At 38.0% G+C, this 16,832-nt stretch overlaps 1 protein-coding gene across 4 annotated transcripts in view; it reads left to right on the forward strand.

Moving 5' to 3' along the window:
• Nalcn (sodium leak channel, non-selective) overlaps positions 1-16,832 on the forward strand; it is a 276,023-nt gene that overhangs the window by 131,107 nt on the left and 128,084 nt on the right. For all 4 annotated transcript variants that reach the window (XM_076930524.1, XM_076930522.1, XM_034498721.2 and 1 more), the window contains exon 13: positions 2,189-2,380. In XM_076930524.1, coding sequence (XP_076786639.1) covers positions 2,189-2,380 — 192 coding nt within the window. The remainder of the gene's footprint in view (positions 1-2,188; positions 2,381-16,832) is intronic.

The following is a 16,832-nucleotide window of genomic DNA, read 5'->3' on the forward strand; positions in this document are numbered from 1 at the left end:
CCCTGTCCACTTTTCCTCCAAGGTCCCTCCTTCCCTCCCTCCCCAATTGTGATTGCTTTCTTCTCCTTCCTCAGTGTGACTGAGGTGTCCTCACTTGGGCCCTTCAGATTGTTGACCTTTTTGAGTTCTGTGTGGTTGACAAAAATAACTTCCCAGAAGTTTGAACCTTATATGGTTCTTGCAGTAGTCATGAAAAGTGGGTGGCTGTTCATGCCTCATGGTCAAAGAATATAGCAAAAATGATTTCAAAAAGGACATTCAAGGAGAATGAGAAAACAGAGACATTGGACAGGCAAAAGCTAACAGTTTTTTTCCTCCTGTGAAACATTTAAATCTCATATTTAAAGTGTATTCCTGCTCTTTACTATCTTCCAAGTAAGATATCCATCTTTTCCCAATCACCCTGTCTCCTATGGATGTTTATGTATGATGTTTCATTTAAGCCACTAACACAGTTTATTAATTTAGTATTTCTAAATTTGGATTGCTTCTTATGATTGATGGCTTGTCATATATTAGTTTGCAACATTTCTATTCATTTTTTAGAGGTGCCTGAAAAATGATGATGCCTTACACCTAACCAAAAATTGCATCCTTCTATGATGCTTATTTCAGCTTTTTATTACATGCCAATTCATACTTTTTTAAAAAGGAGGTGTGTTTGTTGTTTTATGGGCTGAATCTTCTGCCTGTGTGTATGTATGTATGGTACATGCATGATAGATGCTTTCGAGGCCAGAAGAATGTGTGTCAGATGCTCAAGAACAAGAGTTATAGGTGGCTGTAAGGCACCTGATATGTGTTTCTGGGAACTGAAATTACTTCTTTATAAGGATGGCCACTATGCTTAACTATGAAGCCATATTTCAACCCCTCAATTTATACCTCTTAATCATTATATTACCTTAAGATGTGCATGTGATTTATTGATTTATGCTTTTTTGTAATAAAATAAAGTACCATAAAATATTATTTCCACAATATGCATGGTACATAATTAACATTTTAAATTTAAAATCAAATTTATTAATTATCTTTCTTTGGGTTGAGTTTTGCAAATACCTTCCAAATAAATATATGGTATAATGTATAGCATCTATAGAGTAGAAATGACAAGTTAAGCAAATACAGAAAAGCTCTAAAAACACAAGGATTATCTAAGACTAAAGCTTGTTTCTCTCTAGCAGTTGGTTAACACTCAGGGAAAGCAGGTGCTTCTGTTCCATGAGATCTTCAAAGGACTGAGACAGTTAGGGTGGATCTGACTATCTTTAGTCTTTACAAGGTTTTCAGTTTGGGTTCATAGGCACCATCCCATCTGTTTCCATTTTTAGTCCAGAAAAAAATGGAAAATAAATATATCTAGGGTAAATTTGAATTACCATGCCTATGGTTGCACAAGTCTCTTGTTTTCATATCTGGTAAACCTAAGCCTAGTCCGTTGGGCATACTCAGATGGAGAGTACAAATGAAAAGGCTAAAAAGTAGACTCTGTTGCCCTGGGGAGTCACTTGGCCAAAACCCAGGAAGATCTATTATTTAAATTAAGAAGGAGATAATAGATGTTGGAATATGAGTCTGAAGTAGGCCTTAATATAAGTTTGATTTTCCCCATTTGTTAGTGTGGATTGCCTAGGAAGGTGTATTTCAAGAGACATTAAGCAGAACTAATGTAAAATTAAATATTTTCTTAGGCATTAAGAATTGAGAAAATATGTTTCACTTCAGCAGTATATACTAGTTAATGCTATTTTGATATGTTTTATGTTGAAACAGTTGTCAATCTCTGTCCTCATTCATTAATTTGAGACTTCTTGTTTTCTCACTGGATGGTAGGTCACATGTTAGGGTTGTCTTAGTTACTATGTTGCTAGTTTTAAAGATATATTTATTTATTTTATGTATGTGAGTACACAGTCACTGTCTTTAGACACACCAGAAGAGGACTTTGGATCCCAGTACAGATGGTTGTGATCCACCATATGGTTGCTGGGGATTGAACTCAGGACTTCTGGAAGAGCAGACAGTGCACGTAATGGCTGAGCCATCTCTCCAGCTCCTGTGTTGCTATTTTTAGATGGAATGGAAAAGTGTAACTTTTTTACATGGTAGCTTAAAAATGATACTTTAATAATGGATTTTTATAAAATTCTGTTTCTAGTAGCTATGTCTTTTTGTTCATGACTAGGTTCTTCGGGTAGTCCGGCTTATTAAGATTTCTCCGGCATTGGAAGACTTTGTGTACAAGATATTTGGTCCTGGGAAAAAACTTGGAAGCTTGGTGGTGTTCACCGCCAGCCTCCTGATAGTTATGTCAGCCATTAGTTTGCAGATGTTCTGCTTCGTCGAAGAACTGGACAGATTCACCACATTTCCAAGGGTGAGAACTTGGCATATAACCCATTTAATCTATTGTTCTTATTTTAGAAATGGTAATTAACATCAAAGACATTCCGTTTTAGCCAGGGTTCAAAAGCATTAACATATATTTGATAACTTGAGATCATTAAATTTTTGTATTTTGAACAGCCATTTCTACTGGGTACAGGTACTTGAATACATTTTCAGCACCATGAGAGTACACGTCAACTCTAAAATTCTGGAACCAATATTTTTGGATGCCACAAAACATCAGTAAAAGAAAATGTGAGCATGGTCCTTCATGCCTATGAATTGTAATGGACAGGAGTTTTAACTAGAATATCCATTTTTTGTGAGATGTAATATATTTTAGGCTTATCTTATAGTCCATTCTTTTATGTTGTTCTTTTATGTTTTTAGGTTGCTAACCTAAAAGCAAACTTTGAATTGTTTATATAATGTAATTCATAGATTTTAAATTTGAGTAGGAGATGATCAGATTTCTGCATTCCTGTTAAAATTCACAAGGGATAAAGAAAATAATGACAACAAATGGCTCCTTAAGTAGGACTTTGGATTCAATGTCTGACTACAAGGATCTATGTAGACTAAGAAACATAACTGTGTTGTGACTGACACAAATTCAGTATGTGTTCTCATTATGACTTGAAATAATAAGACCTATGTTTGTGGGAAAAATAATCATGGGGTAAAAAACAGGATTAAAAATATATTCTTTTAAGATTTGAGAGTAGTGAACATTAAAAGTTGTTTACATTTAATAAAGGTATTAATGTGATAGCTTTAAAATAATTTTTGGTTCTAAATTTGTAACTTAGCTATCAGTGTTGGAATTTATCCTCTTATGATGCAAACTTCTTGTTCCCATCCATTTATTGAATACCTATAATGAATCAGGTTATGTACCATGTATATACACAGAACTAAATTTTAGGTTCTCAAAACCTCTCAGTTAAGGGAAGGGGCAAGCAAATAAACACACAGTTACGCAGGCTTAAGGCACTCTCAAACCCCAGAGGAAGACCCATGACCAGGAAGGAAAAGTCCAGAAAGGCTTGTAGAAAGAGGTGAGCCCTGGAGAGAGAGAATATAGCCAGATGCAGCACAGGGTTGTTGGTATAGAACATGCAAAAGATGTAAGGTGAGCAAGTTTTCAGAGGAAAGAGAAATAATAGTTAATAATTGTGTTAGTTTGGGTTTCTAGTGCTGTATTAAGCCATGACCAAAAGCAACTTGGGAAGAAAAAAATTTTATATTCCAATTCACAGTCCATTGAGGAAAGCCAAGGCAGAAGCTGCAACAAAAGCCATGGAGAGGTGCCTTATACTGACTTTTCCCCCCTGTCACTTGTTTAGCCTGTTTTCTTATAGCTGTCTAGGCATGGCACTTCCTATATGTAAGTTTAACCCTCTCACATCAATTATTATTCAAGAATATTCCCCAGATACTTGCCTAGAAGCAATTTTATAAAGGCATTTTTTCAATTATAATTACCACTTTCCAGATATGCCCACATTTGTATCATGTTGATAAAACCCAACCATCATCTCAGTATTGAGAGTAAGATAACTATAAGAGGTCGGGGTTTAAAATATATGCCTATAAGAAGGACTAAGGCTTTGGGTTCCTACTGAGGGAGAAAGTGAAGTTCAGAACACGAGCATAAAGGCTGTCCTTAGATAAGAACTGAGATCTAGAGGACAAGGTTGTCAACAAGGACAAGGAGCCAAAGTATTCATGGGCAAGCTATTCGCTCACTGTAAAGGCAGAAGCACTGGGGAAGTCTGAAGTAGCTCTCATCCCCACAGCTCTTGTTCCTGAAGCACAATGTGAGCTGAGAGCAGGTGGGTCAGCAAGGTCATGGTGAATGAGCCCTTTACTTCTGAGTAGCCATGAAACAAAAAAAGTCCTATCTTTTATAAGGCAGGAGAGGGTTGTCATAAAGAGAGAGAATTCAGGCATGGAAATGCACTGATCTAGAATAAAAAAGAATGCTCTACTGGGGTCCCTGGCAAGGAAACCTCTTGCAGAGGCACATGAGCCAAAAAGAACAGCAGTGACCTTTGAGCATGGCCTCCCAGTAAAGTAGAACTGAGTCCTTGACTTCAGCTCTCTCCAGAGAACTGCAATGTCCAGGATACATACCAACATCAGCATGGAGAAGACTTTGCCTGTGGTGCTTTCTGAAGCATGACACACAGTTTTCCCCACAGATGGGTCAGCCCTTTCTCCTGCAATTAGGAGACATAAGCAAGGATTAGAGCTGCTTCAGAAAGCAGGTCTTCTCTTCCTGTAGTTCCTCGCTGGCTCCTCTTGAGTGAATATCCATCTGCCCCTCTTATCTGATTCACAACACTATTGAGAGTCACTGTGTCAGCTGTTGTTAGAGGTGCAGGGAATTCTACAGGGTAGACAAGGTAGAACCAAAAACAATTCTTCCCTTAAGGATTACCTTAAACTTCATGCTGTGGTCCCATATTCCCTCTCATTTCTCCTCACTGATTATATCCCTTACCCCAAAGTATTTTGAATGAGACATTTTTTGAGTACAGAAATTCTAGCTGTTGAAGGGTAAATTCCAACAGTACAGCCATCTGAATGAGCATCTTATAACAGATGCATTAATATTTCTATAATTGTCTAATTTAAGACAAATAACAAGTAAAAACAAGTAAGTCTCATGTGAGATTAGATTTTGCAACTAAATGAGTTAAAAAACAACAACATGCTTTGGGGATTTTCAGCAGTTTTGGAACTTAGGAAACATGAGTAGGGCTATGGACCTATATAACAGTTAACTGCATTCATAAACCACATATTCTGATTTTACTTCCTAGTACATAATATTTTTAGCTGTATGGTTCTGGGAAAATTATCCTCTAAGCTTTCTTTTTCATAACAAAAATGTAAGCAAAAGTGTGCTACTGTTTGCATCATAAATATTGAAAAATACAGACACCACACACCTGAGCTAAAACAATTGTAAGAGGTTCTACTACACCTTGCATAATGTGTTAGATTGATGCCATTGTGACCTGTACTAAAGGCTGGGCTGCTTTCTGAACACTTCTCTGACTCTTCCCTTCAGTTTAGCTCTATTTTCCAGTCATAAGTAGGTGACATGCTCAGATAGCCAGTGACTCCTCCATTCCACTCTACCTGGTCCCGCTACTGTTCCAAAGAAAACAGGTCACCCTCTTTGCCCCTTCTCAGTCACTGAGCTCATAGCAATGCTAACATCCTGAACTGTAACATCAAAAGGAGGATGGGGTGTATGACTATCACAATCAAACAAAGAATGGGCCAGTGGTAGCTACTGGATGATGGAGAAGCATCAAGAAAGATGGTTAAAAGCATATAGCATTCCCCACCCCCATTTCTCTATCTGTCTTTCTGTCTCTGTCTTCCCCATTCCATCCATATATATAGTGTATGCACATGTAGATGTGTGTTCATATAGGTGCAGTGCACATGTGTAAGCAGCCATGTTTGCATTGTCAACTTGACCAGATGACAAGTTTGGGTGCCATTCCTCAGAGACTCTCCGTCTTGTGTTCTGGGTCAGAGTCTTTGACAGATTGTGAACTCATTAAATTTGCCTGGCCAATCAGCCTCAGGGAGCCACTCTCTCTACCTCCAAATCTCAAGGGCTGAAATTACAAGCACATCCAGCAATATATTTTATTTAGGAAAAGTAGGCAAGTGTATGTTAAAAAATGTATGTGCATGTGTATATGCAGGTGTGTGGACACATGTATGAGGGCACAGATTCCCATCTGTACACATTTGGATGCTAGTTTATGCAGGGTGTCTTCCTATAACACTCTACACCTTATTTGTTGAGACATGGTCTCTCAGTGAACCTGGAATTTGAAGTTTTGGCTACATTTGCGGGCCAGTAAACCCCTGTGATACATTTCTATGCTCTCCTACCAGCTCTGTGGTTAGAGAAATGTGACTACACTTTTAAATGTAAATGTGAGGGCTGGAAACCCTAATGCACACCAAGTGCTTCGCATCCTGAGCTTGCTTCCCCGCCCATTTGGTTTTGCTTACATGAGCCCTAGAAATCAAACCCAGGGCCTTATTTTGAATGGCAAGTGCCTTACTTGTTGAGCCATATTTCCAGTTTCCTCCCCTCTTCTTTCTTCTTATCCAGTGGTCAGGTGCTCCGGAAAGGTTGAGTTTTCCATTGTATTAGTGAAAGCATACAACAGTTTTGGTTTTTTTTAATGGCTTAAGAAAAATCACACAAGGGAGAGTGGAGAGTGGTGAGTAAAGTGCTTTTCATACAAGTATAAGGATTCATGTTTGGACTCCCAGAACCAATGTAAAAGTCTGCAGGCATCATGTGTCTGTAATGCCAGTACTGTGGAAGAAGAGACAGATGGGGGCCAGACAGTCTGTCTGTGACAGTGAGCTCCAGGTTCAGTGAAAGACCATCTCAAAAACTAGAACAGAAAGTGATTGAGAAAAAACACAATGTTGACCTCTGTCCTACACACACATGTGTAGGTACAGCTGCACATATGTGGATATATACCATCACATACTTTAATAGCATCACACATATATGTATGCATATGCATATAAACAAAGGAAAAAAAAGAAAGGTCATATGATGTACTCCAAGGTAAAGTAAGAACTGTAACTGTTCATATTGTAAGTCCTGGCCATCCTGGAAGATGGCTACTAGGAACAAGTATTGGGCCATGGAAGGATGTAGGAAATAAACTATGGAAGGTTTTTGAGTAGGGTTCAACACTCAACATGCAGAAAGAGGCAGGAAGAGGCCATAGCAGTAACTCTTAGATAGAGAACCAAAGATTCAAAGAAGCTGAATTTCCTACAGGGAAATAAAACCATGTTATTGACATGTAAGAAATAAATAATGTCCCCTATAGTTTTTTGAAAAAGGTTGATAAGCATTGTTTCACTGCAACTTTGCTCTGATTTTCACTATACTTGCTACATAAAGCAACTGTCTGTGTGTTATGAAAATGGATATGCCTAACACTCACTATATGGCTTTAATCTTCCTCCCAACTCCCCACTAACACTACAACAGGCCTCATTTCTTCTTCAGTGATATAAATGAAGGTCATTTTTATTCACAAGTAATATACCACACTCCAAAGCAGAAAACGTTAAGTTTTAATATTAGTTGTTTGATACAGACTTTCTTAATTTGAAAACCCTAAGTGCTAATTACTTCCTCTATTTAATTCTCAATTATAAAACCACGCCCAAAAGAATTATTATACTGTAAAAACAATAAATGCTATAAAAGTCTTAATGACAAATTAATGTCCATGTTTACCCTCAACCATTGAAGTGACTAATCACCTTCTTATTTGTCTTGAAAGAATTACTGAAAGTTTTGAAGAAACACTGTGCTCTTCTTTTTACTCTGCTTGCCATCTAGTTAGAGACTATGAGTACATTTATAATAAGTGCACTTTATTACATTAAAATTATTACAAAATTATTATAATTTGTAAATGTTACAAATGTTATAATTTGTAAGTTTACCTCGAGCAATATTAGTCCAATTAATACTGCTGATATCTTTATTAAGTTTAATTCACTCTTTTGCCTTTTATTGTGCTTTCAGTTTTGTTATGAAAGATCTCAGAAATACATATATATGCATATGTATAAAAGATGCTCATGACCTTTGGTTCAACCTTATAATACTAACTACTTAGGAGCTGAGTCAGGGCAAGGAGAGGGGGAGGATAAGTTCAAGGCCAGCCTCAGGTAGAGGGTGAGTTTAAGGCCAACCTAAGCAACTTAATGATATCTCGTCTTGAAACAAGAGTTAAAAGAAAACTGAGGATAGACCTCTATGTAGAATGTTTGCAGTACTGAAGGGGAAAAAAACATAACCTAATAGAGGTTGAGTAATATAGCTAAATATTAGACCATGGGTTCAATTCTCAGGACAACAAAAAGTGTTAAATCAAAATACATTTGTAGCTGTGCAAAGCTTAATATGTACAAATTGAAGTAGATATGATGTACTTAGGTGTCTCTCTCTGATCATTTTCCTCTCAAAGAAATAGATTCTGATACCAGCCTACATGATGTTGAACTCCAGATGTGAGCACAGCCCAAGTAGCAGCATAATTTCAATCTCTGACCCTGATCAAAGAATGATGCCCATCTTCCCTTCAGACTATAGAAACCAGGAACTGATAACTGGGTGCTGGGTGCAGCAACTAACGGGCCCATTTGTCCCATAACTAGGAAATTAATGCATCAGGTGTTAGATGTTTGTTTCCAAACTTTGTGAATCCAAGCAGTGATGTTCTAAACATCCTGGCACATCAGTTTTTGCACACACAACATAAATTTTTTACCTAGGAATAGAATGGTTGGGTCTTAGAATAAATGTATCTTCAACTCTGGTAGATGAATAACTCGAGCACTAAAGTAGATACAGTGGATAATCTGTCAGCAGCAGTTGAGCAAATTCTGAACTTCACAACCCACAGCACAAGATTTGACCTGAAAAAGTCACATCTATTGATGTTCCATCTTATTGTGGACATTAATCTCTTCATTTTTGTCTTTCTTCAGTTTGCTGCAGTGGCAACACTATTCTGCCCATGTTGCAGTGACAGTGAGGCACACAAGCTGTCCTTCATTGCCCAGTGAGACAAACTGTCCTTGTCCAGTGAAGCACACGGGCTGTTCTCGTCCAGAGAGACACACCAGCTATCCTTGTCCACTGAGGCACACACAGACTGTCCTTGGTCAGAGAGGCACACAGATTATCTTTGTTCAGTGAAGCACACAGGCTGTCCTTGCCCAGTGAGGCACAAGGACTGTCCTTGGCCAGTTAGGCACACTGGCTGTCCTTGGCCAGAGAGGCACACAGGCTGTCATGTTCTTTTCCCATTGAATTCTTTGTCCAGTCAGTCTACAGCAAGACAGCAAGCATTCAGCGTCACTCACGTATTTCATCATTCAAGGGTCTGTGGCTTGTTCCTTGACCTTTCATAACACTCAAAACAAAGGTCTACAGACATCATGAATCACTGTAGACAGGACCTCAACCAGCACTTCTTAGTTTTAGGTCCCTAGAGTTTCCATTATTTTCTTTAGAATGAAACTACACTTTTAAACAAACATTTGTAACATTCTAGCTAAAATTTGCTTTTAATTTTTAAAAAATGTGGCTCTGGTAGGTTAACACATGACTTACTGTGAGGCAGAGTTCTGTGAAAAGATAGCTTGGTTCATAGTCGAGCACAGGCCTCGAACCCTGGACCCTAATGAATGAAGGTAGGTGTTCAGCCACACCCCCAGACTCCAGGCTCCTGACATGAGGGCTCCCTTCCCCCCAAGACCTCAGTTGATCCATGCCTTTTAGTCACATAGGAAAGCCCCTCCCAAAGAGAGGTTTGTGTCACTTAGCATAGATAGAGGGAGTGACTACAGTCCTCAGCCTCAAGAGATTTCCATATTAATGAGATACCTAAAGGCCAGAGGGCATAGCCAATTAAGTATTCCTTCCCAGACCCTCCTCCCTCCTTCCCCCCATTTAACTCAGGTCTGTCCTGAGTTTCAGGGGGTGTACAGCCAGATTCATCTACTTTCTGCCATGACAATAAACCATTTAAAACCATGGACTTCTTCTTGTCTTTGGGGCCTGCTGTGAAGAACCAGCCACCACCTAATCTCTGGTAGAGGGCTTCTTTGCCTTCCAGCTGCAGAGGCAGCTGATTCAAGCAAGCTAGCGGAGCAAATCAGCCAAACAAGTACAGTAACCAAAAGTCTCCTTCCAGCGGGGCGCTGTCGGGGCCTTCTCTCCACCTCATTGTGTCTCAGTTCTGCTGAGGCTCTTGACAGCATATGGGAACCCCAGGACTGAGATCAAGATCCCTGCCGCCCGGGGGGGGGGGGGGGGGGGGACTTTCAGGTAGAGATCACCCCATGCAGGGCAGAGCCCTGAGTGGCTTCTCTCAGCCTAGTGTTTGCCATGGCCAGCAGCCTGGGGTGACAGACACAGGGGAACAACAACTCTACCCAACAGGACCAGGTGCCACTGCCCACAGGCGAGCTAACAACCCCACAGATTACAATGTACTAAGATTATGTCTACACATCAATGGTCCTCCCTTTCAACTCTTTTCGCTACCCTCTATGCCCTATGCCCCGTGCTACTTCCTCTTCTTGGGTGGATGGGTGATGGTGATAACATCTGAGTCCTGAGATTTTCTTTTAATTTTCTTTTCTCTACTCATGATCAGATACAAAGTTTTGCTGGGAGGCTGCCTGGTATGGAATGGGTTGAAGCGGGACACAGTGGACATAGGTATTGCTTTTAAAGACTGATGGCCTCAGACCTTATAGGTCCCTAACTATACTGAATGCTTGCTGATACCTTCTAAAATGTCATAATTTTAATATTTAAGTTCTATATCTAAGAAGTTCCCCCTTAAAGTTCTCCAAAATGTTCCCTCTAAAAGATTCTTCTCTTGCTTCCTAAAAAGTTCTCTGAGTTCTCTTTGTCCTTAGCACTTACTCATCTTTAAGAATACATGATCACATGGTAAAGAGTTCACCACAAGTTCATAAATTCAAATCATGAATTGAGTAAGAATTTTACAATGGAGATATTTAGGTGCATATCCATTAAGAGTAACTATCTGGCTAAACATTCTTTATCTGTCACAAGCTCAACAGGTTCATTGAAACTTAAAAGCCATGATTTTTGTGACTAAGTTATTATTGAAGTTTTGCACACATAAACCCAGTCAATTTCTTATCTTCTGTCCTTGTACCTACAATAAATCATTATTTCTGCTTTTATGACCTTTGGTTAACTGTTTTACAACCTCTTGGAATGTGCTCTAAGTTGTAAATGCTCTTTTTCTACACTGAAGCAATTGACTGGTGACACTTGAAAACTGGCAGAGTTCTCATTGCAGTCTTGATTATCAGAGAGGATTTAATAGCAGTCTTATTATAAAAGAGCTTAATAATTACTAATATAATTTTAGGAATTCTTCCAGAATAATCATTAAGAATTAAGAAATCATCTGTCTCTATAACATCAATACAAGATAGTACATCTTTGTTGTTCTGTAGAAATCTGTTCAAAGGGGTGAGCTAATACCTAGTGATTAGCATATTAATAGCAGGAATATTTCCTCAAATAGAATCTCCTTGGATATCAAGGTAGAGTGGTCTCCCGATGGCCCCTCCTTGACTTTCTGTCCCACAATGTGTCACCTTATTTGCTCTCTTGAGCATTCTGTCACTCCTTCCAAGAAGGACTGAGGCATCCACACTTGGTCATCCTTCTTCATGAGCTTCATGTGGTCAGTTAGTTGAATCTTGGCTATTTCAAGCTTTTGGGCTAACATCCGCTTATCAGTGAGTAAATACCATGTGCAGTCACCAAAGACAGATGCCGATATGGATGTCAGGAAGTGCATGCTGACAGGAGCCTGATGCAGCTGTCTCCTCGAAGGCCTGCCAGAGTCTGACATATCCAGAGGCGTTTGCTCAAAGCTACCCATTGATCTGATCAAGGGTTCCCAATGAAGAAGTTAGAGGACTGATGGAGCTGAAAGCGTTGGTGGCCCCAAGAGGAGAGCAACAGTGCCAGCCAACCAGAGCTCCCCAGGGTCTAAACCACCAGCCTGGAAGCACAAAGGGAGAGACCCATGACTTCAGCTGTATATTTAGGGGAGGATGGCCTTGTCGGGCATGGGTGGGAGAGGAGATCCCTGGTCCCATGAAGGCTGAACACTGATCAGGGAGGAATTCGAGGGGGGATGGGGGACATGTGGGAGCATACCCTTGTGGAGGCAGGAGGGGGGCAGGATAGGGGGTTCCTGGGTGGTGGGGGAAATGGGGTGAGGGGATAAAATCTGAAATGTATTTTAAAGAAATAAATTTTTAAAAAAGATTTTTTTTTTTTTAAAAAAAGAAGAGTCTCCTTGGATTTGCCTAAAGGAGCAAATTCAGCATAGCTTTACAATCCATGGTGGGACAATATCAGGAAGATTGCCTGCTAGTTTTTAGCTTCTCCAAGATGGCTCTTGGCAAAGGTTCACTTGTAAATTTTAGAGGGAAAAAGAGGCATTCCATTAACTTTTTTACTGGAAGAAAGATGGATTCTTATGGGCACAATCTGGTTGTCCCCATACTTGGGCTCACATTTTCTATATTGCTGTCTCATCTTTGAGCTTCAATTTCTCATGTTTCCACTCTCTAGATTCTAAATTACTGAAAGTTCTTTCTATAAATATTTCATATATCCATTAGATAATGAAGAATATGTGTCTGTAATCTTTCATAATTTTAATATTGTTCTTTATGTAATAAAGGTGGGAGGCATATGGGCATGGACACATTTATTAGCTCCTTCTGTTTAACATAGTCAAGACATTACGGAAGAATCACATTCCTTATAGAAAATGACTAGACTAAAAGGTGCAATATCTTACAATAGATACACTCATTTATACATAATGTAGAGGATGTCCTGGTGGGAATTTGAAAATTCCAGGACTGCATTATTTGCTTGGCTGTTATACCTACAGATGTAATCTTATTTTAATATTAAGAAGAGATTTTTTCCAAGGAAAGTAAGTCTGCAAAGCTTCAGAGATAAATAACATTTCCATGGGTATTTGTGAAGCTTTAGGGTAGGCCTGAAATAGAACAGGACAAGGACATTTTATGGAAGGACAAGATGATGAGTTTATCAAAGACTTGGAACTTGAAAGCATGGAAGACTACCTGAGAAGGGCTGAGTGGTAGGCTGGAACCAGCATGAACAGTGAATGCTCTGTGAAGCAGGGAGCCACCAAAGATTTTCGTTGTCCCTTGGTTATATCCTTCCCTGAAAAAAAGCAGCAGAACTGTTTTGAGGAAGATCACACTGTCAGTCATATTATTTCTCAGTTTCTCAGGGGTATGTGCTCATTGTATAAAATTCATTTTTATTGACCAAGGACAAAAATTCATGACCAGTTGAGGAATCACAGGCATCTTTGGAGGCATTTTTTTTTTATTCTTTGTGTGAAGCCATTATTGTGTCAAATGCTACACAGGCTCATAAAATAAGTCCCATTTGAAGCTCTAAGCCATATTTTTACTCATTCCTAGACGTGACTCTGCAACAGAAAACAGCAAGCAACTTAACTCAAAAGTTAAAGTAATAAAATGATGTTCCTAAGGCAACTGTCACCCCTGCCCTTAAAATCTCTTTAAAATAACTTTATTTCCTTTCCAATATATCGAGACATTTTTGTTGGTGCTGTTTGGCTCCTGTTGGATTATTTATATGATGATTCATTACTAACTACACAGTGGTAAAAATAATACCCCATGAACATACTTTTAGCAATGGCTTTAATGCTTCCTGAATTACGTGGAGTTGGCCACCCCTGCCTGTTGTATACTATCATTGATGGTCAGTTAGGTGACCATTGTGGGAATTATTACTTCCCTTGATAACACATTCATAGGCATAGCCTATGTTTTGCCTTCAATTTAGTTTGGTAAATTCATTTCATTTGCTGTTCTGCAGCTGTCATTTACCTTCATATGTTATTTACAATCACCTTAGCTGATAGCAGGCTTCTTATTCACTAGCTGTAAAAACAAATGTGAGCCATTAATATTACTAATGCCTTACTAATTTCCAGTGACTTCTTTAAGCATATTTTCTATGATACAAAGGTGAATCTGTTATTAAATATATTGTTGAGTCTAGCATACAGAAAAATGCAACCTATATTTACACTCTTTGCTGTCTCTCATGTTTGTCTATAGTTGCCCATGAAGTAAAACAAAGCAGTAAAATATAATTAAGAAAGGTTGAGAAAAAAGATAACAACAAACTGATTAGCACTGTGCTCCACATAGTAGAAAGTAGTATCATTCCTAAACAACATGGAGAGCATTTGTAGCATTGCACACTACACTAGCATTGCACACTACACTAGCATTGCACACTACACTAGCATTACACACTATTCTAAGTGGTAGTCAGATGACCTAGCACACAAAGGTCACTCTGTAAATAAGGCTGAACAGTGGCTACTTAGTTTTCTGTTATATACAAAGTTTAAAATTTTTAAAATAGTTTCCAGTACAATTTAAAATGTTTATGTTAATCAGTCCTTTGCATCTTTTTAAAAAATACAGAGATAGATGATAGATAGATAGATAGATAGATAATAGGTAGATAATAGATAATGGTGATGGTGATGATGATGATGATGACAGACAAAAAGACAGACAGACAGATGGTGGACCGATAGATGGGTAGGTGTATGTATATATGGATAGAGAGATAGATATATAGACAAATAAATGATAGGTTGATATAGATAAATAGATAGATACATGATAGATTGGTAGCTAGATATATGCATGCATACATACATACATACATACATAGATGATAGATTTAGAGATAGATGATACAAAAATAGATGATAGATTGATAGATGATAGATAGATGATAGATAGAGATGATAGATAATTGATATATTACAGAAAAACAAGACTAGTTGCCAAATCACTGTTTTTCAGAATCTGAAAAAGCATATTGTTAACAAGTTCACATATAGATCGATCCAAAAAGAGGACCTTTTAATGACTAATATATAGATCCACCCATTCCCTCTGGTGCACTTCTTGTGTAGTTACCCAAAAATAATGATCCAAAATGCTAAGTCATCTACACCCTTCAGATGAATGTCTCTATTGCTTCTATCTGTTTCAATACTTTCTGAACTATCAATGTTTTATAGGTTTTGAAAGTGTCTCTAGGTTTTAGCCATTATGACTGATGCAGCCAATTTTTTTGAACATATATGTTGTTACATATATTCATATATGTTATAGATATGGATGATTTGTAAATTGATATCTAGGAATAGTAATATTGAGTCACAGAACTGTTCAGTGCATTTACCAGAAGTGTACATTGGTTTCTGTTTTACCACATCATAACTAAATACTATACCATGTCTCTCATGGTGTGATATGTTTCATACCCTTTACAGTGCATTAAACAAAACATACACCTCCCTTACTCACTTGCTTCTCAAAACACTTACACTATACTTTTTACATTTAGATGAGACTATGTTAAGTTTTTGAAACTAGATCTTAATTCCTTTAATTTTTGTTTAGTCATAATTTGACATACCATTTTAAATAAAACATTCTTAAATAAAAAAATCAAACCTCAATTTCTGGGAAAGATAATAGGATATGTTGTATGTGTGTATATGGCTAATTATCCCTATGGCTGATAACATTATGGGTGGAGTGGCGAGGAGGTAGGAGATCCCTAGGAAAATAGAAGATAGAAGCTTACAGGATACATCTTATAGTCTCATTTAACACCATAAAAAAGGAGGGAAAAAAAACAGCATAGTAGGGGCCTAGACAACACACACACACAAACTATGCCAGTTCAGACCCAGACCTGTGGTATGACTGCTGGCATTTTATTGTTTGATAAGTTTGTTTTATTTTGTGGTTTTACTGTTTGGTGGTAGTGGTTGTTGTTCTTCCAACTGTTTTAGTTTTCTACATGCCATAACTCATAATAATTGAAAAAGGTAAATGGGAAAAGGCCCCAACCCTACCTCATGCTAAAAGAAATGTTCTTGATAGTTTTTGTTAGAAAGCTCTAGAAATTTAGCAACAAAGCATGTTATTAAGATGAAACACCATAAAAAGAATTTTGTTAACAAATTAGACAAATATCAGACAACTCATCTCTTCAAATTAACCAAGTTAAGTCATTTCAAATTCAATAGAATAAAAATGAAAATCAATAAGGGAATTATAAAAATGAAGCATATACTTTGTCATCTTAGAAGAAGCAAGTTTTGTGTATTGTACTATTAGATAAACATGTTTATCTGATAACTGCTGCCAATTCTACAACTAAAATAAATGTTCGTTATATTTTTCCTCATCCAAAGCAGATTACACAAATATCAAACATATTTAACAAGCACTATAACTGAGACAAATAAGCTTGAAGAAATTCAATGTAATTTTAAGGAGAAAATTAAACCAAAATTCATTGGCTAGAGAGTTGGCTCAGTGTTGAAGAGGACACATATACTTCTCTTTCAGAGAACCCAAGTTGAAGAGGACACACACACTGTTTTTTCAGAGAACCCAAGTTTATTTCTTAGCACCCACATTGGGCAGCTTACAACCTCCATCTTCTAGGCTTCTGGGGACACGTGTACATATAAGAGACATCTCCAGTGGGAGATTACTACAAGCAAGGACATGTGTACATACTTGCACAGAGTTAAAAATAATAAAATGAATAATTAATTAGATGAAACCAAAACAGGATCCAAACTACTTGAAAAGATCACCATAAGACACCCTTGTCCTTGCAACTCAACCCAGATGGAATATTCCTCCAGAAGTCACATTCTAGA

This window comes from Arvicanthis niloticus, chromosome 3 (assembly GCF_011762505.2).
Source record: "Arvicanthis niloticus isolate mArvNil1 chromosome 3, mArvNil1.pat.X, whole genome shotgun sequence".
NCBI classification, from domain to species: domain Eukaryota; kingdom Metazoa; phylum Chordata; class Mammalia; order Rodentia; family Muridae; genus Arvicanthis; species Arvicanthis niloticus.